Source organism: Fundulus heteroclitus, chromosome 14 (assembly GCF_011125445.2).
Source record: "Fundulus heteroclitus isolate FHET01 chromosome 14, MU-UCD_Fhet_4.1, whole genome shotgun sequence".
NCBI lineage: Eukaryota > Metazoa > Chordata > Actinopteri > Cyprinodontiformes > Fundulidae > Fundulus > Fundulus heteroclitus.
In genome coordinates this window covers 12,055,789-12,082,420 of record NC_046374.1, presented here as the reverse complement: position 1 = coordinate 12,082,420, position 26,632 = coordinate 12,055,789, and the positions used below count along the sequence as shown (strand labels likewise).

The window sequence follows — 26,632 nt, the reverse complement described above, 5'->3', positions numbered from 1 at the left end:
TCTAGTGGTATTAAAACAAATTTAAACACGCAGTTTTAAAATTCAGCAGCTGCTTTTGAACACGTTTCTCCGCTGAGAGAGGAAAGACGGGAAAGACTGCACTGTGCTGCCCGAGCCTAAACCTTTTCGGATTTACCCATTTCGTTTTTACGCGTTGACCGAGACAAAGTACCACAGCGCTCCCTCTCCCAATAAAACGTCCTTCCAGAAGAGGAGCCAAGGTGATGGAGGCGAACAAGCGAGCGAGATTAGCTGCGTTCCTCTGCTGCTGACCGACGCTTTCTGCAGATCCCTTCTTTGCCCACTCACCACTTGTCAGCCTCCGCGGATCATTCCCCGCTCAGACTTCATCTCCTCTCAGCCCGAGCCCTTAATACTCCTAGATGTGCGCACAAACGCTCTGACCGCTGTTAATCCCAACGCGCACTCTCACCACCCTCTGTCTCTCTCGGTTGCACAGGGTTTTTTTTCTGCATGGAAGCATCCCTGAAGCTTCGTGGTGGTGCTCTCTCTCGAGTTGTCTCCGGACAAAGCCCGTCACTCAGTGGTGCGTCAGCATGACATTGTGGTCGTCCTCGGGCATGTAGAGCTGCGTCACGACGCGAACGTGCGAGATCTTCTTCACTGCCTTGTGAAACACCTGCTTCATGTCCCTCGACTCAGCCAGTGACAGTCTGAGGGAGAGAGAGAGAGGCGGTGAGAAGGTGGGGAGGATGGAGGCAGAAACTTAGTGAGGGGGCGGGAGAGGGATGCTGCTCGGCAAATGAAAGGAATAGTTCTACATCTTTAGGTAAAATGTTGTATTTCCTTTGAAATGTCAAAAGATCTGCGCTTGGAAAGAACGAGAGAGAGAGAGAGGTAAAAGAAAATAACAATGAGCTGAGCTTGCAGTTTTTAAGCAAAAAGGAAAAAAACATCCACTTTCCCCTTTTTCTCTCTTTTTTCTTGGAAACATCCGAAAACCTTTTAAGGTATTGGATGTCTTAAAAAAAAAATAGACAAGAAACAAATGAACAGTATTAATGTAGAGACTGAAAGCATTGATACTTATTTTGTCCTCTCAAAAAAACAAAAAAGGTATTTCATAAATCTAGAACCATTCCTTCAATCACAAAAACAAACAGGATTAAAAACGTAAGCACAAGCCAAAGAGTGAGCCATTCCGGTCCTTGAAGACTAATGCCATGCTGGTTTTAGCATTTGTTCTGCTTGAACGCCAGATTTTCAATAAAGGGGTCGCCAGCAGACTCTTGTGGAACTTGATAGCATGATGAGGAGATAACCCAACGAATGCCAATCAGCTGCGTTGGAGAAGGGACACAATTACAACATGCAGGACGCCAAACCAGCGGGACCGGAACTGCCAATCTCCGATTTAAGGACTATTATCTACGTAGACCACTTCTAGAGCATAAAGAAACAGGCAACAAACACCAAAACAAGTCTAAAATGTCATTATGAAGGCAACCATTCCACAAAAAAAGGTAAATACAGAGGGGGGGGGGGGATTTAATTTTCACTCAGTGTCTACTCTTTAAAGTCAAACAAAGGATCACACAAAAAAAAGAGGGGAAACACCGCAAAGGACACATGAGTACATCACCATGAAGACTCAACTGCCTCTTAAAAGGGGTTTCAATGAAATTTCCCAGTTGCCAGCTTGTCATGTTGAAGAAATGCCTTGTTTATCTTAGAGATTGATGAACAAAGAAGGCAACACATTTGGCAAAGAAGTAAAGAATTTAAAAGCTATGGATCAGAAACAGACTTAAAAAAAACAACAACAACATCTTATTTCATATCCATTGACGTAGATCTTTGATTGAGTCATTGTTGTTGTACCTGCAGGAGGCAGCAGTCAGAACAATCCCTGGTTAGAGACCAGGAAGAAGTCAAGCTAACAAGTAGGGCCAATTCCCAAGTATATCCAGCAGCAGTCAAGGACACTACGAACAGTGGCGCTTGTTCTTCAAAACATGGCCTGTCTTTAGGGTTAGGGGACTGGCTTAGGCGCCTTCTCCCAATTTCTGAGAATTTCAGCACACCCAATCAAACCTGTAAAACTGACGTCGAGTGAATACTTTTGAGAACATTTTAAGCAAGTACTTTATTTGTAAATTTGGACAGCAAGTCACTTTTGGATGAGATGCTTATTCACACTGTACAGTCTGTCTTCCAATTGATTTGTGGTCTCTTGGTGCTCCATACGTGTGAAACATAACGGCAAAGTGAAGCATTACTGTGGTGCGGAGCATTAAGGGCTATCAAAGTTTAACGTGTAACTCATCCTGAAGTAAACGCATGACCTGACCTGAGACAAATTCTGAAAAATGGCCACCAGAGTGGGCAGTGTCAAGAGACCCTGAGGGGCAGGGCTAAGTGTGGGGAGCGTGAACCAACAGGAAAATTCAACTGCAATAGCCACCTTTCAACCATAAGAGAGCAACACCATGGCAGTTTGAAGACAAATATTGCAGAACTAAACATGTTCAAATGAAAGTATAAATAATTGCACGGTAACATTAAAGTAGCACCCTTAGGCCCAGTTTGTACAGTTTATCTGCAACAAAAAGTTGATTTTGGGAAGAGTTGCACTTTAATTTTTTCTCAGGTGGTTGAAAATAAGCCCAAATCTGGCAAAACTGAGATTGGTCTGATTGCTCTCTACTGCAGACTCAGTGACTGATCAAAACGACCAACTTAAATCAACAAAATGAAAAATGAGCAATTATTGTAGACACATCATGAACAGTTCCAGTCAACCAACCTAACCAGGATTTTCCCTTTCTGATTAATTTATAAGGTATGAGGAACATTTAGCTGTAGGAAAATTGTTTGAAGTTTTAGTTTATGACGCTTTAGATCAAAACAGGTTTTTAAGAGACAGCAGCGACATGGTAGGCAGTTTAAAAGACTTGTAAAGTAGAAGAACTGAGTTTTGTTATGAACAAATAGAGGAGTTTTTCTTTTAATCTCATGGACAAAGTTCCCACAACCCTCACATGAACTGTCTTCAGATGCCACTGCTTATAATAGCATCAAATAACATCTTGATAAAATTCAAGGTAAAGTCTGATAAGAAATGTTGTCGACAACTTACCATATTTTTCGGTCTATAAGGTGCACTTAAAATCTGTACATTTTCTCCAAAATTGATGGTGCGCCTTATAATCCGGTGCACCTTATATGTGGACAAAGATGCGCAAAGACACGTTAATTCATGGTGCGCCTAATGATCCGAAAAATACAGTACTGCAAGAAATCATAGTCAGACAGAGTAATCAGCAACTGTGCAATGGCAAACTAGGTGTCCAACAGAATGTGGATCTTTCTAGCACAAAAAAGGCTGAAACGTTCGAAAAGTTTCTTAATGATTGCTTTATGCAATAAGCAAATTATATAAGCCATTGCACCATGAAGTAATTTTGAATAATAGTTTCCTGTCATAGCCAAGGTTTCTCCCCAAACTTGTTCTCATGATCCCTCAAGTCTAAACAAATTGTGGTAACACCTTAAGACAGTTCATCCCTAAGCTATGTTTGCCAAAGGACGAGTCACGTTGCCAACCAAGCCAGTAATGTTATACATTTTTTATAATGCATAACATTACCTCAGTTTTTCTTCTTTGCAAGTTGTTCCTGCTGTTGTTTCTCGGCTTTCCGTTTCTTGTACTGGGCTATCTCGGCCATCTGCAGCCCATGAGCCATTTGCCTGTTGAGACGAAGCGAACACCATGATCACAGCACACACACACACACACACAAACACATGTTCTGCAGTCCTGCAATGGGATGTTTCTCTCCAAAGATCTTAGCCTTTCCATTGGTTTTATTAAAGCTACACCAAAGATCCACAGTTTTTAAAAGGAAGTGGCTAAAAGGTAGCTTCCTTGGAGACTGATGTTTAAAGGAAAAACCCTGCCTGGTTTTCCTTCATCCTATTCACATAACCAGGCAATTATAGTCCTCTGGAGCAGGAACTGCAGGTTGGAACTAATCTCTGGACCGGCTTTTTACTTTCTGAACCTGGACACCCCATCTCTGGCTCAAGAAACATTTTACGGGGTTAAACCCAATTAGCCTGGGTGCCATTCCGAACTTAGTCCCGCCCACAACGTTTGAGGTCGGGAAGTTCGGTCTGGCATTGCTCAATAGTAGCGCGAATATGCTCGCCCAATATCTGGCGGGCCAATCAAATTGTCAGGGCGGGCTTTATACGATGATGGACAGATGATCAACAGTAATGTAATCAACCACGTCACCAAAGCGCGCTTGGGTTGAATTTGTTTACAACAACGATGGCTGCTGCTGGAGAGTTGAGGTGTGTAGATTCTGCTATTAGGTCTATTCTAGCAGATATCGACAGCAAATTAATTTTAAAAGAGGAACAGAGAAACGCGATCAAGGCATTTGTTGAAAAGAAAGATGTTTTTGGCGTCCTTCCTACGGGATTTGGCAAAAGTTTAATTTATCAGCTGGCTCCGTTGGTCGCTAAGAAGATGGGACACAATGAAAACCTATTGGTCATTGTTGTTTCTCCTTTGGTCGCACTCATGGAGGACCAAGTGAAAGAAGCAACTGAAATGGGCATCACGGCGATGCAACTCAGCGTGAACGACGAGGTGGATATAGCCAGCGGTCGTTGCCAGCTCCTTTTCGGAAGCCCGGAATCCTGGCTGCTGAACAACAAGCGGAGGGACATGCTAGCCTCCGATGTTTTTCAAGCCAACGTTATGGGTATCGTCGTGGACGAAGTTCATCTAACTTACAAATGGTAAGAGATCATCTGACTGTCTGACTTAGTAAATAACTCGCAATGTCGTAATATGAATCCTATGTTGTAAACATAGTAGGTTGCCCATTTTTTTAACACAAGCATGTCGCGTTCCAACCGTGTTATAACGTTCTGACAGGACCGACAAATGCGATGCGATTTATTTGACGTTTTGTAGAGTTGTATTCCTAAATGGAGAACTTGTTCGTATGTGCATTCGCCTTTATTGTTTTTCTGAAAATGAGGTTTGTGTGTTGAATGACTCTTTGTATCCTTACATTCTTTTTGCAACACCGGCAAAAATCATTCACGCTCATCTTCTTATTCTAGGCTACTTCTTTTCCAGCGTGCAGTTGAGTTCTGTTGACAATAACTATGCGTCGCTTAACATACGTCACACACTCCGTTGCTCTTATTGGTTGTAGGTCTATCCAATTGAGTGCAGAGGCATTTTTTTTTTTCTTGTTCGTTCGAAACACGCCCCATAATCACAGCTCTATGGAGCAGTATCAGACTCAAATTCTGACTAGAATTGAGTATGACTACGTCAGGCTAAAACCCAATGCCAGTTTGGTCCAATTACTTCACAAAGCAGCTGGATTCCTCCAAGACTTTTAACACTGTGCTTTTAAGACAACTTAAAGCTATGTCTGTGACTCCATAGCTTACGGAAATAGATGAGTACCATTAGCTGCAGTGGTTCCAATTGATCCTTTCCGAGCTACTACAGGTTGCTTTCAGGTTTGCCAACAATGCCTCCTGAATAAAATGTTAAAGCCCAGATGCCCTCACTATCAGCACTTTGCTCCTCTGCGCAGGATTTGGGAAGGGAGCTTTTAAAAATGTATTAACAAAATCTATGATTATTCGAGCAGAGGAGCCCAGCTATACTCCTGGACAAAAAAGTATGGCTTTTACAGAGATATCTCTTTAAATGCTCTGACATCTGCATTCATGAAGGCTGCTACTCACAGCAACACTGAGTTGTTTTTAGCAGCTCTATGTTATTTATGTAACATTTAGTCAGTTGTACAGGTGCTATCTTTCAGTGTTCATCAGACAGGGTGTTTCAGCTCTGTCGATCTGCACAAAATGCCGCCTAGAACAGCATCATTGTCATTGTTATTGTTTTAACAACATTGCAAGCGTTTTTTCCTACTATCCGACAGAGGGAAATGGGAACGCAAAAAGGCAAAGATGACATAATCATGCTATCCTGTTCTGGTCTCCCACTTGCCTTATTCCTGATTTCTGTTTCTCACCTACCCGCCTATGAGTTTGCTATTTGTGTTACTTTAATAAATCACACCTCATGCTGCTTCTGAGTACTTGGTCTCGACCACTAAAGCACAAAACCTGACAGAATTTGAACAATAGTTGGAAATACTGTACAGAAGTCTCACATTCTTAGGGTTTGAATGATCTTGTTGTGTCTGTGGGTTTTCAATATTACACTTTTCCTAGTGTGAGTATGTAGCTGTCTGTTTTTTAAACCAGATTGTTTGCTACGAATATATTACTTGAATGATAAAGGTTCATCAACTTTTGTATAGGTGATTGCAATATCTAGAGCGTTTGTCTGTCTGGCATGAAGTACATAAAGAGTGCTGTCCCATTGGCTTTGTTGGTTTGATATCATTTCATCTAAGATGTTTAGATTTCATGCAGTCAGATTTAGTAGTATGTGAATCATCGTTCTAAAGGTATAGTGTGGCTTGTGTTTATTAGACATTATTTCGGCATTTTTTACATTTCTATTCAAGGTACCCTTCCCTGGGCTGCCACGTTATTATGGTGGAGGGTTTTGAGTCCCCCAATGACCCTAGGAGCTATGCTGTCAGGGGCTTTATGCCACTAGTAGGGTCACCCAAGGCAGACAGGTCCTAGGTAAGGGACCAGACAAAGAGCAGCCCATAGTACGATAAATGGACATAGTGTTCCCTTGCCCGGACACGGGTCACCGGGGCCCCACTCTGGAAGCAGGCCTAGAGATGGGGCACGCTGGCGAGTGCCTGGTGGCCGGGCTTTTACCCATGGAGCCCGGCCGGGCACAGCCCGAAGAGGAAACATGAGCCCCCTTCCAATGAGCTCACCACCTATCGGAGGGGCCAAAGGGGTCAGGTGCATTGTGTAATGGGTGGTAGTCGAGGGTGGGGACCTCGGCGATCTGACCCTCTGCTGAAGAAGCTGGCTCTTGGGATGTGGGATGTCACCTCTCTGGTGGGGAGGAGCCTGAGCTAGTGAGCGAGGTTGAGAGGTTCCGGCTAGAGATAGTCGGACTTACCTCGACGCATGGCTCTGGCTCTGGAATCAGTCTCCTTGAGAGGGGCTTGACATGGTGTTGCCCCTGGTGAAATGCACTGAGCAGGAGTGGGCATACTTGTTGCCCCTAATCTTGGTGCCTGTACATTGGGGTTTACCCCGGTGAACGAGAGGGTGGCCTCCCTCCACATATGTGTGGGGGGACGGGTTCTGACTGTTGTTTGTGCTTATGCGTGAAACAGCAGTTCAGATTACCCACCCTTTTTAGAGTCATTAGAAGGGGTACTGGAGATTGCCCCTCCTGAGGACTCCGTTGTTCTGCTGGGGGACTTCAACGCTCACGTGGGCAATGACAGTGAGACCTGGAGGGGCGTGGTTGGGAGGAATAGCCCACCTGATTTGAACTCGAGTGGTGTTCTGTTGTTGGACTTCTTTGCTCGTCATCTATTGTCCATAATAAACACCATGTTTAGGCATAAGGGTGTCCATATGTGCTCTTGGCACCAGGACACCCTAGGCTGTAGTTCAATGATTGACTTTGTTGTTGTTTCATCTGACCTGCAGCCGCATGTCTTGGACACTTGGGTGAAGAGAGGGGTGGAGCTCTCCACTGATCACTACCTGGTAATGAGTACCTGGTAGGCCCAAACGTATTGTGAGGGTTTGCTGGGAATATGTGGCAGAGTCCCCCATGAGACGGAGCTTTAACTCTCATCTCCGGGAGAGCTCTGAACACGTCCCGAGGGAGGTGGGGGACATTGAGTCTGAGTGGACCATGTTTCACACCTCTATTGTTGAGGCAGCTAGTCGGAGCTGTGGCCGCAAGGTTGTCGGTACATGTCGTGGCGGCAACCCTCGATCGCGCTGGTGGACACAAGCGGTGAGGGAAGCTGTCAAGCTGAAGAAGGAGTCTTATCAGGCTTTATTGTCCTGCGGGACTCTGAAAGCAGCTGATGTGTACCGGCAGTCCAAGTGGCAGGCGGCTCGGCTGGTCGCTGAGACAAAAACTTGGGCGTGGGAAGAGTTCGGAGAGGCCATGGAGAAAGACTTCCATACGGCTTTGAGGCGATTCTGGTCCACTATCCAGTGGGGGTGGTGTGCTGCTGACCTCGACTCGTGACGTCGTGTGTTGGTTGGCAGAATACTTCGAAGATGTCTTCCATTGAGGAAGCAGAACCTGGGGACTCCGGGTAGGGTTCTCCCATCTCTGGTACTTAGGTCACTGAGGTGGTTGAAAAGCTCCCCGGTGGCAAGGCCCCGGGGATGGATGAGATTCGCCCTGAGTATCTCAAGGCTCTGGATGTTGTAGGGTTGTGTTGGTTAACATGACTCCGCAACATTGCTTGGACATCGGAGGAAGTTCCCCTGGATTGGCAGACTGGGTTGGTGGTCCCCCTATTTAAGAAGGGGCACCGGAGGGTGTGTACCAACTACAGAGGAATTACACTCCTAAGGCTCCCTGGTAAGATCTATTCCAGGGTTCTGGAAAGGAGGGTCTGTCGGATAGTTGAATCTCAGATTCAGGAAGTCTACATGTCCTCTGTGGATCTTTAGGGGGGTCCTGTGGGGGTGCTCCGGGAGTATGGAGTACCAGGCCCTTTATTAAGGGTTGTTAGGTCTCTGTATGACCGGTGTCAGAGCCTGGTCCACACTGACGGCAGTAAGTCGGACTTGTTTCCAGGTAGAGTTGGACTCTGCCAAGGTTGCCTTTGTCACAGATTCTGTTCATAACTTTTATGGACAGAATTTCTAGGTGCAGCCAAGGTGTTGAGGGGATCCATTTTGGTGGCCTTAGGATTACGTCTTCGCTATTCACGGATGCCGTGGTTTTATTGGCTTCATCAGGGCATGATCTACAGCTTTCACTGGAGCGGTTCGCAGCTGAGTGTGAAGCAGCCAGGATGAGGATCAGTGCCTCCAAATCCGAAACCATGGTCTTTAGCCGGAAAAGTCTTCTCCGGGTTGGGGAGGATGTACTGCTCCAAGTGGAGGAGTTTAAGTATCTTGGGGTCTTCATGAATGAGGGGAAGATAGAGCGGAAAATCGACAGGTGGATTGGTGCTGTGTCTGCTGTGAAGCGGGTGCTGTACCGGTCCATTGTGGTAAAGAGAGAGCTGAGCCAAAAGGCAATATCTCTCGATTTACCGGTTGATCTACGTTCCTACCCTCATCTATGGTCATAGGCCGAGTTGATGAACGGTAAGCTTTGTTTTTTTTTCCCTGCGCGGCGATCATGGCAGCGTCGGCCGTTTTTTTTTTTTTTTGTTGTTTGCAATCACCGTCCAGGAATGGGTATATGTTTAATGTTTGTCTCATTTGAAATGTTTTTGAGTAAGCCTGGTAGCAGGCTATCATGTTAGCGCCTGCTACCATGATAGCCTATATGCGATCATGGTAGCAGGCGCTACTTTATTAACATGTCGGCCACCAAAATACTCTTACCTTGACTTGATGTCGCTGGAATTGGGTCAGGATGTTCTTCGGTTGTGCCCTTTCCTCCGACAAAATGCTTGCTACATATGTACTTGAATTTGGTAACTTTTTCCGGGTTGAACTGTTGTGTAGGCCGACCGCCCCGGTGTACCAAGCGTACACATTTCTCCTTGGCAGTCTTGAAGAAAACATCCTTCATATACGGCCGATCAGCGTAACTCGAGTCGCTGTTGCACGTTCCATAGCAACAATGTTTAAAAACCATGGTCTTAGATTTGGAAAAAGCAGTCGTTTACCGAGTAAAACCTAGGCTAACGCACGTCTCTTACAGCGAAACAACGGCGGCTTTCCGGAGTTTGCCCCACTGCGTACCACATGATGTGACGTCATCGTGACGTTGTGTGTCCAGAAGATGAGAAGAAGAAATTCATGCAATGGCCAGTCCATGAGTGGCTCGTTTTGAGCTTTAATGGAGGACCAATAAAGGTCACTTTTAGGTAAACACCAAAGATAAGAATTATTCAAAACCAGTGTAGGACTCAGAACTTGGAGAGAACATGGACAAGGGTGGACAAATACTTGCTATATAAGGAGGTGGGGGCAACAAGAAGAGCAGAAAGACAAACATGGTGGGGGTAAGGTGGGGTAAGGAAGCTCATTCCTACCCTGACTTGAGTTCTGGAGGAACTGGCAGAGGTTTGGTGAATCCATCTCTCCCTGTAAGCCAATATGTTTCCTCTATTCCTTTTCCCTGAAGAAGAAGAAGTAGGAACAAATACTAACAGTTTATTCAATCTGCTTGTCAGAGAGGTGAAATTATATTTTGATCTATTGAGGATTTGTACTTTAACTTCTGTACGGCCCCTCAGCTGAAGCTTGTAGCCAAGATTGAGTTCCTGCAGGACCTTTACTGTACTCTCATGGACATGAATCCTGTAGGCTGTAGCAAAAAAAAATTAAGCATGCAATTAATATAAAAACTTCCCAGTTTACCTAGCACAAAAAGTAGAATAAAACAAATAAAAAAAATAGTAAAATGCTTTCCACAAAGTAAAATGTATGGTAAAGGGGATGGCTAAATACAAAACAGATTGTCAACTTAAAAAAATTAAACAAACTTGGCTTTCAAGAGATAACTTACAAGAAGTATGTTGTGATTTTGTTGACTACAAAAAAAAATCCTAAAAATATGTGCCTGCCTTGTGATATTTTCAGATCACCCCCCCCCCTTTTTTACTACACTTAGGTCAGGAAATGTTGGGTTTCCACAAAAAAGACTTAACTAACACCAGAGAAATGCTGTATGTGTCACCGAGTCTGAGTTTCATCCACAAACTGGCTCTGTGGTTTCTGTGAACTTACGCATCCCACTGGACTCCATGCGAGAAGCAGTGGTCACTGTGTCTCCAAACAAACAGTAGCGCGGCATAGTGAGACCTACCACACCTGCTACACAAGGACCTGCAACACATCACAGATCCAAAATCAAGTTTCTGCCTATAATAAAGACTTCCATGCATATTAACAATAATCAAACATTAAGATTTCTATTCGAAAGTCAACTATGTTGTCTTGATATCGTATGAGCTTTAAGGGTTTTAACATGCATTGCTCTTGAATTTTGTGCAAAAGTACAAGTACAGCACAATACCGAAATACAGTTCTTTTACACACAGTCATGAGATAATGCCGAGCATCGCGACTACAGGGAACTTTGGTTATCACTCTCCCTTTACTCACCTGTGTGGAGTCCTATACGGATTCTAACAGGAACGTCTGGCATGTGCCTCATTTTGAAGGTCCCCACGGCGCTGAGGATGTCCAGGGACATGTTGGCAATCTCTGCAGCGTGACGGTTGTCATTGGGGACCGGAACACCCGACGCCACCATGTAGGCGTCGCCGATGGTCTCCACCTTGAGAGGACCACAGGAAAATTAGCAACACTTCCAACCACTTATGATGATTCCTTTTAGACACAGGAATAACTAGAAAACCGCAACCTTGTAGACATCGTGGTTTCCTATAATGGCGTCGAAGAGCGTGTATAGGTCATTGAGGAGGTCGACCACCTCGATGGGTTCGCTGTTGGCTGAGATGGTGGTGAAGCCGACGATGTCGCTGAAATAGAGGGACACTTTGTCGAAATGTTCCGGCTCCACTACCGCTCCCACCATCAAAGCCTCTGCCACTGACCTGGTGGGGGAAAAAAACCCCGCACAAAATTTAAGCTCACTTACACGGCCAAGGCGAAACTTAAAGTATGGTTTACACGAAGAGTTAGGAAAGCTAATGCAAACAAATACACATTTTCAACTGTGTTCTGACAGACGCATCATTTTAACTAATGTTGCGCCGATGCCATTTTTGGCCCCGATACCCGATACCTGGCTGTGCAGTATTGGTCGATAACCGTTTCCATCTGTTTGGGATTGATGTGTGTGTGTATATATGAAGAACTGCATACTACTTATGGTAGTAAAACTTTTTATTGCCTACCATGAATGGGTGACAATAGTTGAATAAACTTTTGGCTCTCAAGGGCCAAAATAGTGCAACATTCGTGAAATTATAACATGTATAATAGTAGTGCAACAGTACGACAGTAAAATTACATTAATAATTGAATAATCTCTTTTAAACCCTGAGTTTTGGCTCTCAAAGGCTAAAATAGTGCAACTTTCATGAACTTATATAACTTATATAACTTGTATAATACTAGTCGGGAGAGAGAAGGCTGCGTTCAAGTGACATACAAACATCAAAATGGTATCGGTGCGCTATTTGTTGGTACTCGCCGATACTGATACCACCATTTTAGTGCTTGATCGGGGCCCCGTCCGAAACTGGTATCGGTATCGGTGCAACACTAATTTTAACTCAAACAAAATACGATTAAAATTCACTGTCCGCCAGTGTTTATTGGTGTGTGTTAATTTGTTAGTATGTATTAATATGTTTATCTGTATTATTGTGTATCAGGGAACCTACGGGGGAAGCATCTGTGTGAGCAGCTTCTCTGTCTTCTGCTTTTCTATCTCCAGCTCCTCTGTTCGTTCCCTGATCAGCTCCTCCAGGTTAGAAGAGTACTGCTCAAGCATACGCAGCATTGAGTCTATGATGTTGGTCTTCTTTCCTTTGTTGATGTTTTTGAACTGCAAGGACAGAGGTGGATTAATACCCAACATAGTTAATAAAAACGGCACTTAAAATGAGATTCTGCTAGAATTAAAATGACAATATTCCCTGCAATTTGATCAGAGAAGGGAATGACCTGGTCAAATATGTCCTCAAAGGTGGGCCTCTTCTCTGGCTGCTCAGTCCAGCACTGTTTCATCAGCTGGATGCATTCCATAGGAGCATAATCCGGACTGACCACCGGACGGCACAGAGGGGGAGGCTTACGCAGCTTTTCTAATATTTCTGAGAACATAAAACAGGAGCTTAGTTCTAATAATAAAGGGTAGCTTATTTAGAAGAAGGTGGGCTTTCCTCCCTCAAATGGTGCTGCCATCTGATCAGCAGACTTTTGTCTAATAAGTGTTAGAGATAATTCTTTTTTTGGGTTGTTTGAAGAACTTTTGAATAGTCAGTCTCGAACAAAAATCTTGATTAAATCTTAATGTGATGAGAGGGTATGCGGTCATTGAAATTTTTGCATTAGATACCTATTAACTTTACACTTAAAAAAAAAAAGCAGAACTATCTCACGGACCATGTGTTGTCTATGACACACGGTCCCTTCTTGTTTGCGCACGTCTTACAAGGAAATGGAAATACCTAAGAGCCCCATTCATGGAGCCTCACATACAATTTTTATTATTTGATAAATCCGAAACTCAAAGAAAAGAGCACGCTGAAAGATTTCAAGAATAGCTTTAAGAAAATCCAGTCTTTTGTTGTTTTGAAAGTTTTCCACAATCTGTATTTTGTAAACATGCAACGACACTATTTATACAACCTTGTTTTCTGTTGCCCTGAGTGCTCATTGTTTCCCAGAGATTGTGACACCCAGGATGGTGAGCCACATCGCCCACATATAAAAAACTGTCAGGTTTTTTTTATAAAAAAAGTTACCACATAATGGTAACTCAAACCTGGGCTTGATTGTTATAGGTGGTGATAATGCAATCTTTTCCTGACCTGACTTCTTTTTGCAGTTGTGGGCGTGCCAACACTGTGGACTGTTAAAAAGGCTGATGACTGGTAAAAAGTACTTTAAACAACTGTAATTAAAAATCCTTAAATATTATCATATCCTTTTTTGCACATTTGAAAACTGTATTTTATTAATTAAATAGTTAATGTCCATTTTGTACAGATCTGATCTGACTGACAAATCTATGTTTCTGTCAAACTGATTTAAAAAAAAAGGTTTAAATGACAGTGCCAGTGATTACTTGGATGTTTAAAAAACAACCATGTGAGGTATCTTGAGGCTGCCATCACCAGCTGTATCGCTGAACAGTCATCTTTAGAAATAAGTTGTCTTGCCTGCGTCAGACAGGTCCAGCATGCAGAACGGAGGTCCTCTGATCACGACCTCTTGCATAATGATGGCAAAGCTGTAAACGTCACCAGAGGGAGTCCCGTGGAGTCCCGAATGACTGGTTCTCAGGATCTCTGGAGCCGTCCACAACAACTCTGTAAAAAAAAAAACAAGAAAGAAAAAGTCCTCCTGTTGCTACAGTTTGAGATATTATGTGCTGCAATCATTGCACAGGGTCAACTCCATGAACCCTACAGATCTTGATTTAATTTGCCCCATAGCATTTTTTCATATGGTCTTACAGTCCTGAAAGAGCTAACTGAATAGATGCATCTCTTATTTCAAAAATCTCTGAACAGTCTAGTCAAAACCCAGACCTCTATTCGGTAGAAGCAAAAGACTGACGAGAGTGCAGTAGACCTATTTACTTATTTTAAATTACCCACAAGAGTTTTACATGGACGAAAAAGGAGACGTCAGAGGCTGTAGTTGCTATAGTGGCTTTGCATTGATGTTGTTCGAGTCAGTAATGCATTCTGTGTTCTAATAAATCAACCCTCCCTAAAGTAAGTAAATTGTCTTAATCCTGGAATGAAAAGAACTGAATAAAGGTGTGTAAACTCCAAAAAAAGTCTTAGTATTGGTTACCTTCTGGGCGCGTTTCAACCAATGGGAACCTTTGTGACTCCAGAACCTCATTATAACCATAGTCCGTCACCTTAAGGACAAAACGTCCATCCACCACACAGTTACGAGATTTCAGACGGGTATGGCACACTCCTCGGTGATGAAGGTACTTCATTCCCTTTAAAAAGGGAAAAATAGCAGTGTCTTCAGTTTCAACAATATTTCTGTTTGAAATGTATCTTCCACCTAATTTTCATGTTGCCTTCTACCTTAATCAGGTCCAACAGCAGAGATGATTTGAACATCCAGTCGAGTTTGACGTCGTCATTCAGCAGCAGGTCCTCCAGGCTTCCTCTGGAGCAGAACTCAGTGACGATGGCAAACACGCCGCAGTCATGGAAGAAGCCCAGGAAAGGGTTGACGTTCTCGTGACGCATGTCTTTCATCTGCAGGAAGAGGTAGCAGTAGCACAGTCTTACTCATCTGCTTTCATAAAACCTTAGGATTTAATTTGAACAATCCCGTTAATAACAGCTAAAGTTTGCATGTTATAAAAAGCAGGACAAAAAGTAAGAGATCTGATTGCTCCAGATGTTCCTAACAGAGCACTTCGCTCTCAGACTGCAGGTCTGCTAGTGGTTCCTAGAGTCTCTAAAAGTAGAATGGGAGGCAGATCCTTTAGCTATCAGGCTCCTCTCCTGTGGAACCAACTCCCAGTTTTGGTTTGTGAGGCAGACACCCTGTCTACTTTTAAGACTAGGCTGAAAACCTTGTTTTTTGACAAAGCTACTATTTAAATTGGCTTAGGTTATCCTGGGCCATCTCTGTAGGCTTAGGCTGCTAGAGGACATGAAGATCTATTTATCTGTGTTCTTGCAGCTACAAGAACCAGGGGTGAAAGCGGTGAGATCATGTTTCTTAGCCCAGAACAAATATCGAACCGGGGGTTCTTGTAGCCTTAGCTGAGAAATGTTTGTCTAAATATCGAATGTCCTGCTTGAGGGCAAGAAAAAGTTAACAAAGCATGCTCCTTAGTATCTCTCAACAGTTTCACTTACCAGTTCAAAGACATCACTGGTTTTAGGGTTAATGCTGCCAAACTTGCCATTGGGTAGTCTCTTCAGCCACGCCCAGTCCCCCTGGTGCAGAGAATTTTTAAAGCCTTTTTAGTTTCCATTGAGTTTAAGTCACACACTGAGTTTATTATTTCCATCCACGTTGCAAGATTAGATTTAGGTAATACTGAGTAATTTATCTTGGATTCTCTTACAAATGAGAAAAACAAGAGAACATACCATCTTTGTAAGGTAGTTGTGTGTTGATCTTCAGGAGTCAGTAAATAATAAGAAAACCGCTTCTTATCTAAAGTTGCACTTCTATAGAGTCAGAGCAACAATTAAAAAGTTTATGAAGACAGGAAGAGATTATATTAAGGCTGGGATATGGTGGAGGATCTATTATCCTGTGGGCCTGTTTTTCCCCCCATTTTCGCAAAGCTTCGAGGAATATATTTATTCAGCACATCATTTTTGATATGCCACAATATTTCTGGTGGGCTCTGCCAGAAAAAAAGTATTTAATTGTATTAAATGTAATATTGTTTTTATTCATTTATTTGACCAAGAAAACAATAAATAAACAGCTAAAAAAGCTTCTGAAGAGGAATTTGCTTCCCCTTCCGGGTAGATGGTCTATCTATGTTTATATGGGCGGACTAATACGCGTGTGGCCCATAGAAACCAGGCCATCTGCTGGAAAGATCAGAAAGAAAAATGGAGATGTTAATATTGTGTATTATTTTAAAATAAACGCTTGGAATTAATTTAAAACTTTGATGGGCCACCCCTGATCTGTGTCCCCCATCTGGCAACCCCCTTTGAAAACGCTCTTGAAGAGCCCATGATCACATAAATGACTGGTGATCACTGACAGATCCGGGTCTTGGATCTGTCATCTTGTTGCGCTGATGGTTGCGCAAGAGTTACATCGTACATTTTGCCACCCAAAGCGGCGAGATCATGTTTCTTAGCCCAGAATAAATCTCGAAATCTGACCTCAAAAATGACAACGTTTGAATTTTCGTATGTGGCCGGGGACTGGGAGGAGGCGAGCGTGTTGAGGCTGCGCTCCGACGCGCTGCGGCCGCCGCTGGTCCTGCTGTCATCTAGGCTCAGCTTCTGTGTTTTAGACAAGTTTCTGGAGTTACAAAGCAGCGGTGCGTGGGTTTGTTCTAGTCCAAGAAACATAAAATTGCATTTTTTGGATTTGTAAGAAAAAAAATGTTTTCACAAGAACACAACACAGTGGCCAACCTTGTTACTAAGGGATGGGTTAATAAATGTGACGTCTTGGAGCGTGAGCAGGATCTTGTTGGGACCTCTGACCATTCGAATCTGATTGATGCGTCGCCTGAGAGGAGGTCAAGAGACAAGGATGTGAAGCAGAAAATTATGTAAGCAACTTTTGTTTTTCAGAGTAAAGAATACCTTTATGTGTAGTTCCTAAAATATTAAAAAGGCCCAATAGTTTGCCCGAGCCAAAGAGCTGTTGGTGATTTCATACCTGACACAGTACAGTAGAGCCACTACGAAAACACAAGCAGCAACAGAACCAAACAATATGCTGAAGGTAAAGAACAGATCCACTCCTGGAAAACAAAAGACAAAAAAAAAGTGAAAAGAAAAGATAATAATAATGCTATTTATGAAAGGAACTCTGGAAAATCTATAGAAGTTGTGCAGTATACTCTTTTAGTTCGTAGCAGATCCAGTCAAACCTACATGTAGACACATTCATACATTGTACACCAGGGTTCCTCACCTCCTGAGCAGATGACTCCAGGCGTAAACCAGCATGCAGCATCCCTCCTAGGGCCCATAGCCTTGTGGGAAATGAACGTCTTGTCCCAGGAAGCGAACCATGCCGATCTCCATGTCCACCCTGCGAGATCAGTGGTTAGGTTATCAGGCTGTGTTTTCTCAGAAACGTGTTCAAATGTTAGAGACAGCTATATTATGAGCCGGAGAACCGCCAGAAGGTCGATGCCATGCTCTGCATTATAGCCTTAGAACAACTGGACTAAAGGACATAATCCTGTTTCACAGCTGCTCTTTGGTCAAAACTGTAAATAATGGAAAGAAAAAAAGAATCTTGTTTATTGTTTGACTTCTTTGCATAGATAGACACTTTAAATTATACCTCTGCTAGTGGACAGAAATCAGCCAATGCATTGTGTTATTTACTAATTAGACTAGATACACTGTTATGTCAACAGTATTGGATCCCTCTCTAAATCATCCCAAAGTGGTTTAGTCAGCTTGAGTTCAGGACTTTATATATGCCAGTCAAGTTCTTTCACACCAGAGTCCTCATTTTTGACCTTATGGACCTTGCTTTGTGCACAGTTCATGTTGTGTCCAACATTTCTTGCTGAAACATTAAGAGGTCCTTTTACTCAAACTAAACACTAACCAAACAAATGTTCACCAACCTTCACGTTCGACACAGTGCAGTTTCACACACATTTGTCATTCCATCATGGTGGAGCCAATGACTTCATCCTATTTCCATTAACCGTTGGCATCCTTCTCTCGCACTCATTCAAATCTCGTCTTTACAGATTACGCTTTCAGTGACAGACCAACGCTCAACTCAACCGGAACCTAGTTTGCCTTTGTGCCCTCTCACCTGTACCGAATTTGAAATTGTGTAGACAGGGATTTTCCTGTTGGCCACCATAAGGCATAAAGTTAAGCTCTTGAATTCTCCTGAATAGATTTTGATATAAACACGATGTGGGTCAGGTGAAATATTGCCTACTTTCTGGAACATGACTGATTTTCATCTGTAGATGCTGAGACCTTAAAAAGTGCCACGGCATGCATTTTCAAAGTTCTTTTTTTTAATTGGGGAGTCTCGTATTAGAAACCACTGAACGCTTTCTCTCTGCTCAGACCCACTTGTATGTTGGCATCAGGTTCAAGGTGGATCCATCTGTGTCCAGGATGAGGTAGTCCAGCTGAACAGCTCCAGAGCTGCTGGTTTTGATACGGTGGCTGAAGCCCTGCAAATAAACGACATGTGTATCTGCACCTCCGAAAGCACTTTTTTTTATCATGGCGAAATTAGAAAAGAGCAGAGAAATGAGTGCTTCACCAGCCCTCGCTGTACCTGGAAATTCAAATTATGTATACTCTGTGCCAGGTTTCCTCCAGACATCCATGCTCCAGACTCATGGATACGATGCACGGCATGAGCCATGAACAGAATCGAGTTGTAGATGGTACCAAACAGAGGGGACACCTGAAACATAAAGAGAGATGTGAGCTTTGACGGCTGCTCTCAGGGTAAATCCCCTTTTATTCCACAGTGTTTGATCAAAACCGGACCTGTTGGGGTTTCAGCGTTCTTGCCACCTCTCCTCTCTCCATAGCCTCTCTGTAGGCGTCGTAGAATGACACCTGGGGGGAGTCGATGGTGATGGTCAACATGGCGTCGTAGGCCCACAGGAGTTTGCTGTTGTTCTTCACAGCGGGGTAAGATGCATTGAGATACGGCAGGCTGTAGAGCAAAGTGTCGTAGGGTACAAACACCAAGGAGCCGTCGATCATCTGCATGTCGTAGGCGGTTTCCAAGAAGAGCTTCTGGGCCGAGCCGCCGATGAGTACCGAGTGCATGCACAGGATCACAGCTAGGGCAGAAAGGGACAACCAGCCTCACAATCTGTCTGGGGATGTTTAAAATGTGTTTTTTTAAGATTAGAGATGTTTATATTCTCATGCTACAGTACCAATCTTGAGAGTAGCAGTTGCTTATTCACTGTTTTGCAAGTGAATAAGACCTCAAAGACCGGAACTGAACACTGCTGGTCTACGTAGTTACAGTATGCCATCTCCTCTTGATCAGCAGAGTTCAATTCAAATTCAATTCAAAAATATTTACTTTATTTATCCCAGAGGGATATTAAATGATGTAACTCATTTGGTCAAGGAGTTATTATAGATGTTGATGGCTGTTGGCAGGAAGGATTTCCTGTAGCGGTCCGTTTTACAACCAATCTGAAGAAGCCTTTGACTGAAGAGACTCTGTTTTCCAATGTCATGAGGAGAATGTTCAGGATTGTCCATAATTGTCTTGATTTTATGCAACATCCTTCATTGTGAATGTCAGTAGTTTTAAGTAGAAATTGAATTGATTTTTGTCAACAATACATTATCATGCTGAATGGATGTGTGGCTGCGAACTGGCCTAAACGGGAAGGTGAAACACAAGACAGATAGACACGAATACACCACAGATAATACCTTGGCTATGATCGGTAGCTCTAGCAGAATAATCAGCCTCACTGTCAATAAGACCAAAGACATTGAAAGTGAGGTGGTTTTAGTGTGGTTTTACCTCATGCATCCTCTCAGTACTAAACATCTGCTGATGTTCTCAGATAGCTTAAAGGATGCTAAACAACCCTCAAACCTTCCTACATGATTTAATCCAAAATAATTAGCTGCATTACATTTTTCCCCAGTGGCTGAGCAAAATGAATGAGAGAAAGTTTACTTACGGCCACCGTCTGATTGTATATTAATCTTTCCACTTCTTCACTTTGATCGACCTATGGAGTTGGACTGGTGTGACGAACGGTGGGAATGTTTCGACAGCTATATTGTCTTAATGCTGTTAAACGACAACTTATGTGTTGGAAATTGAGCTTTCAAGATGATTCCATTCACAGCCACTTTGTTATACAAAATCAAATGCGTTGCTGACTCATATAAAACCGTTCTGTGGTTCAGAGAAAGTGTTGCACGTCAGGGTAACTCTGCTGGTCAAAACTGGAAAAAAAATTAAATTTCTACCTCAAGTGTGCATATTAACTAATCAACGGCAGACTGTGCTGACCACGGAGGGCTTTAAATCCTTGGATAGGGTTCTGGTCTCAGACATGTTTCTCCTCACGTCGTGCTTCCCTTTGAAATCACCGTATTGACCTTAATCTGACAAGTCCACGTTGGTGCAGAAGACTTGGTGATTAGGTTTAGTGTTTTCTTCCACACGGTCTTGTGCTCATTTTCTTTGTTTAACTTTTTTTTTTACATACAGCTCAACTACAGACATGGAAATTACTATAACTACTTGTTTTACCTCGTATATCCCTCATCTTGCGTACTTTTGCCAGGGTCCGCCTTATGCCATGAGCCGTGTTTTCCATAAACATCACAAATCTGACGGGCATCCCGTGGCTCCTTAACGACTCCGCCACCTAGACACGGACAACACACGTGCTTGGTGAACACACGCGGACTCAAACGTTGCTAAACATTTGACGTAAATGTGTCAACAACCCCAAATTCTCGGTCTTCGGCAGTGAAAAACTCGAAAGGACAAACTTTCGAACCTTGCTTGCTGTATTCACCCAGACGTCTTCAGAAGAAGAGATGATGCCAACGTGAGCCCACCTGAAGTAGCTCATGACGCTGTGCAGCACTGCGGTGGGTCTCGCCATAGATCGGGCAAATGTCGGATGGCTCCGAACATCGTCCAGCTCGTAGCCAACACAAGCCCAGGGAAACATTGGCTTGCAGGCGAGAATGGAGAAGTAAATATGACTTCTTGCACTTTGCACGCACACACATGAACTTTAGCGGTGGATATTTTTGCCTACTTTGTTCCAGCCTTTGCTCAGCATCGAAGCAGTATCGCAGTATCCAGGGTTGGCCGGTCCAATGTACCCAGAGGCCTTGGTGTGGAAACCTACAAATGCCTCCAGTGCTCTGGATGTTTCACAAGGCTCCTAAAGAGAAATACTCAATCAGCCATATGACATCAAAACATAAGTCGACGCACAAGACAGCCAGGGAAACGCCCTGTACACCCTAGCACCTAACAACACCCATTTATTAAAGAATCCATTTTCATCCTACCTGCAGCACGGTAAAGCCAAACGTAGCAGCGGAGGACAGCGCGGGGTCTCTGTTGATGCGATTGACCGCCAGCTGTGCCGCAACATTTGGAAGTGCCTTGGCGAAGAGGGGGTCACACCCCCACGGTCCCACCACCCCGACCCGAAACCAGGTTGCATGTGCTCGGCAGGGTAATATGCAGAGGGCAGCTAGGAGGGTCAGGAGGGTCCTCAGGAGACCAGTTACACGTAGTTGGACAGGAGGGTGGAAATGTGGGAGAAGCCAGGAGCGGCATGGTGGTGATGAAGAGGAGGTTGGGGTTGAAGAAGATGTAAGGGCAGTGTGATGATGGAAGAGTGGGGGGACATCGGGAGGCGGAGGGTCTGTCTGCTGCTGCCATATCAGACGTAAGGAAGTGAAAGCATGTTGCAGCTGAAGCATCTCAAGTCTTCCAATCTCTAGAGTTCAGCAGAATCTGGATGAAGAAGGTATCCCCTGAAATAAGGAATTTAAAAAAGGTTATTCCATAGATCTGGTGACAGGTTAACATCCAGTCATCAACTTGACACTTTTTATTAATATTTAAGCCATTATTTTTCCGTGATGAAATTGGTGGATGGAAGGATGGTTGCCTTGTCGTGGCTTTTGACATGTGACTCACCCCAAAAAATCATATTTTTTTTTTGCAGCTAAACTGTATAAACTGGCCCTCAGGGTGCTACTTTATTATAAAATAATAACTTTATTTATAAAGTGGTTTCATACAAAGTGCTACACTGCAAAAAAAGAACTAAAGTAAGTAAAATTTTTCTTGAAATAAGTTTATTTTTCCTTGATTTGAGGAGCTAAATAAGACTATTTGCCAATGGAACGAGTATTTTTACCCCTAAAATAAGCTAATTACATATCCTACACTTGAAATAAGACGATGGAGATGAGTTGTTCCTATTTTAAGTGCAAAAATCTTATTCCATTGGCAAATAGTCTTATTTAGCTCCTCAAATCAAGGAAAAATACAAACATTTGAAGAAAATGTTACTTACTTTTTGTTCACTTTTTGCAGTGTGAACAGTTACAAGAAGAGGATGACAGGACAGCCAGGGAAGAGATGACCACACTGGGAGGGATGTGCTCATATTTCCCAGTTTTAGTTAAAGCACGGACAGAACCATGTGCAAACCCCTGAAGTTTTTCCTTCAGGGGTTCCCTAACCCTAACCCTGCTGCTGTGCATTTTATTTTATTTTTACATTTTTATGTGAATTTTCTTGAGTTCTGCAATATTCGCCTGAAAGCCATCGTACGGGCCTTTCAGACAGGACATGGTGTGTGCACCGCTGTGCTGTGAAAACCGTTGTTTTCAATGGCTTGCACCTCTCACACCATGGTCAAAGTTCAGACCGCGGCATGCAGTGAGTAATACATGCACGGCCCATAGATACCATCATCCAGGAAGATCCAAAAGCAAAATGGCGAAGATAATATTGGGTGTGTCTGAAGTCCTTGAACTGCACGACACAAGTTTGAGATTGTATCGCTGTGAAAACGGAGCTCTTCAACAAGCCAGAACTCCTCAAGCTGCTCTCTGGACTTGATGGTTTTCGTGCACCCACAGCATCTACTTCCTTTCTGCTCTTTTTTTTCCTTACTTGCAGGACTAGTGCTAGTGCTTGCTTCTTAGCACGGCACAGATGCATGTTTGCAAATGACTCGCCAGCCCAGCCATTGCAGTTCTGAACAGCTTGCACAGATCAGAGCAAATGCGCTGAACCCAGCAGAGAGAGCACCACAAATCAGTTCCTATCTGAAAGGCCCATTAGGGCTGCCCTCCTAGGGTTAAACCGTTATTGCCGTTGAATTTTCTTTTTTGGTTCAAACGGTACATGCTTTTGTCACCACAGCCCTGCATTCGGGTATGAAAGCATCTCAGTCAGACACACGCCCCTGCCCTGCCCTGCCCTGCCCTGCCCTGCCCTGCCCTGCCCTGCCCTGCCCTGCCGGGGGTCAGACTCAGGAGTTAGAATTGTACAAGCATTGAAAACACTGATCAGCAGTGTTTAGTGTCTGTTACTGCTTTGAACGTTAGCCCCGCACTGATGCCGCTAACATCCGTTATAAAGATGAGCTCATTTTCTCCATTCTGAAACCAGTTTGGATGAGTTTGGTACCATTGTCCTGGTACAATACCAACCATTTCCAAGACAAGCCAACCAGTTTGTAATTGTTGAGACAGTTAAAGAGTCTAGAGGTAATCCTCCGTTTGTATCCATTACATCTGCTTTGTGCAATGCACCGTACCATTGGTACAGAAATAAATCCCCAGAGCATAATGCCACCAGGCAAGGCAAGTTTATTCATAAAGCTCTTTTCATTAACAAGACGCTTCAAAGTGCTGCCACTGTTACTCATAGCTGGTACAATTATGTTGGTTTTGAACCCCTCGCTCTGATCCCACAGAACAAAATTCCTTACCACTGATAAAAGAAAAAAGAAAAAAAGAAAAAGCTTAGCAATAATCCGACCTCCAGAAACTTTTGGCTTGTTCACCCTGGCAGCCGCAAATCGACCTAGGAGCAGTGGCTTCAATCATGAAAGCCCCAAATTAACATGACATTCAGTATATGTAAACTATGTATCTTGAATCTCTTACGTAACTTTTACAGGACAGAGTTAGAATGAAACCAGAGGTTATTTTATTTTATGTGGTCATGGACTTAAAAGCTTTCAGGAAACACGCCATGCTTGCCTGCAGGTACTGCACATCTCAATAAACTCTTGTTACATGCTGAATAGAAATTAAACAGGTGGATGGTATTTAAATGTAGGGTTGTCAGTTGTAAAGTTTTTTTCTTAACAGCAAAAAGTTTGCTGCACAATTTTTTTTTATAAATCACATGCTTAACCAATCATCCCATCACTTTTAATCGCTTCCTTTACTTTAGCTATTTCTATTTGTTCTGTGCATGTCATTAGTACGTGTAAAATATCCTACCAGACGCTGAAGAGATGGACTTCTTTTTTGGATCTCCGAGGCAAATCTTCTGACCCCAATGACCAAAGTAAGAACCGATTTCATTGTTTGGTCTTTTTAGACATTAAAAGCTTTCCAGGAAACACTAGTCTAACATTAATAACCCGACAGGTTCTCTACATTTTGCCCACCCAAGCTTGTAAGTACGTCTGAGACGACCTGCGCTGGGTGTACGACCTGTCCTAGCAGATTATGTCAAATCCAATCAGAATCTTTGGAGGTATAAGATGCAGATAGTGAGCATGGGACATAAAAATTCGCACCACTGCCATCATAACACTTTCATGAACTGTGGCCTTTATTGATCATTTGGTCGTTGTTGGATTGGATATGAATGGTGAGAATTTACTTTTATTTGAATAATGCAATGTATTCAACATTAGGAATGCTTACACAATCTGTATTTGTTGCCAGTTTGGTGAACTCTCCACACTTTGAAAAGCTCCCATTTGCTAATAGGCCAGAATATATCTTCCATAATGCTTAAGGATGGAACATACAGAGAGAGAGAGAGAGATCTTTGACAGCATTGACTGGGGATGTTTTATGCAATACCCTAGTGAAAGACACTGCTACAACCCCAAAAAGTTTCCTATCTTTATAAGAGAAACAGGCCCCCACCATCACTGATCCTCAATCATACCTAGCAATAAGCATTGCATTATTTTTTGTGTTTATACCAGTCTTTTCTAGAGGAAAAAAAATCAATCTTTGTGACGTCCTTCCTATTGTTTAAATGTCCAGTTAACTTTCTCTGTCAGTCTAAGGCAGCATTCTAAGGGTCAACAACCATTGTTTAAATCTAGATTCATTGGCATATTTGGTGAATGTTGAATTTTGGCCTCAAAAACGGCAATCTGAGGGGGTTTCTGCTTCAATATGCCTCGATTTAATTTAATGGCCAAAGGCTTCTGCAGATCTAATAAAATCTAACGAGGCAGCGTTCTTCTTTGAACAGGTGAGTTAGATCAAGAAAGCATGCTGATCATTGGTCCCTGTAGACCTGGAATGAGCCGGTCCTTCGGATCATTTTAAATGTGTAACTCAGAACCATAAACGTTACTGATAGAAACTTTAAAAACACGTCCTGTTTCCTGTCCGCTGTTTTGTGAGCTTTATTTGAGATTATCAAAAAATAGAAATTAAATTGCTACATAAGTATCAATTATTAGGTACAATACTCAAACCGTATTTAGTACATTAGTAAATTAAAACAAGAGTTTTTTTTACAATTACCTTTGCAGCCATGAACCAATAACACTCAATTCTTTAATTATCACATTTTAGTTTCCAAATCTTTTTTCTTATCTCTTATTTCTTAGATTAGAAAATCAGAAAATTAAGACTGCAACAACTTTCAAAATCATCCATTCATATTAGAAACTGATAAAAAAAATTCCCCTTGATTACATTATTTGCATAATCCAACTGAATTAGTCCTCCCCCCCCCCCCCCCCCCCCCCCCCAGTGTTCCAGTGTTTATCATTTATTCCTTCCAATCATGATATGAAAACTGATTAGTAAGCACTTATGAAATAATGATCGTGTTTTGTCTATCGGAGCAAACAATTCGTGATGAAAAAGGGGAGGAACAGAGAGATAAAAAGATATGAAAATCAAGAATTTACTGCAACTCTCAGTAACACTGACTTCTTCTGAAAGCTAGAGGGCGGTGCGGTCCAGAAGCAGCTGTCATTCACATTGGTGCATATTTCCAGGACTACTGGGACTACTCTGATCGGACCTGGCGCTCTCTTGGGAGAAGATTAAGCTTTAGATTTTAGCATATAGACCCAATGGTGTTATAAAAAGCCCAGTTTGGCTGCTGACTTCTTCAGGGCGATTGCTGATGTAGTCCATTTTCCTCTAATGACTCTTAACACCCATGGAGCCTTTCAAAATCCAAACCACGTAAAATGATGATTACCAATTAGACAAGCTCATATTTGTCTTTGATTTCATGATCAGGTTTTCAGAGGACACGTGGCAGCGTGGACCCAACCCAAGCCCCTGCAGAAGAAGGCAGCTTTTCAGCAGCTGTTTGCATAATACAGTTACATCATCTCCGGCTGGACCGAGACAAATCAGTCCAGATGTGAAGTGCTGACCTGCCAGATGAA

General features: G+C 43.0%; 1 protein-coding gene across 1 annotated transcript; it reads right to left on the bottom strand.

Annotated features, from left to right (window-relative positions):
- Positions 1-571: 571 nt before the first annotated feature.
- Positions 572-24,672, bottom strand: gc2 (guanylyl cyclase 2). Its single transcript, XM_012874972.3, is given in 26 exon segments — positions 572-674; positions 3,611-3,711; positions 10,134-10,219; positions 10,314-10,408; positions 10,831-10,929; positions 11,209-11,383; positions 11,471-11,663; positions 12,459-12,622; positions 12,742-12,890; positions 13,962-14,111; positions 14,605-14,761; positions 14,853-15,029; positions 15,642-15,722; positions 16,638-16,760; positions 16,896-16,992; positions 17,146-17,230; positions 17,404-17,458; positions 17,460-17,523; positions 18,543-18,646; positions 18,754-18,885; positions 18,972-19,273; positions 20,725-20,842; positions 20,978-21,157; positions 21,245-21,373; positions 21,504-21,977; positions 24,474-24,672. Coding segments are annotated over 24 exon segments (3,435 nt in total). The 5' UTR covers positions 21,924-21,977; positions 24,474-24,672; the 3' UTR covers positions 572-674; position 3,611.
- Positions 24,673-26,632: the final 1,960 nt, after the last annotated feature.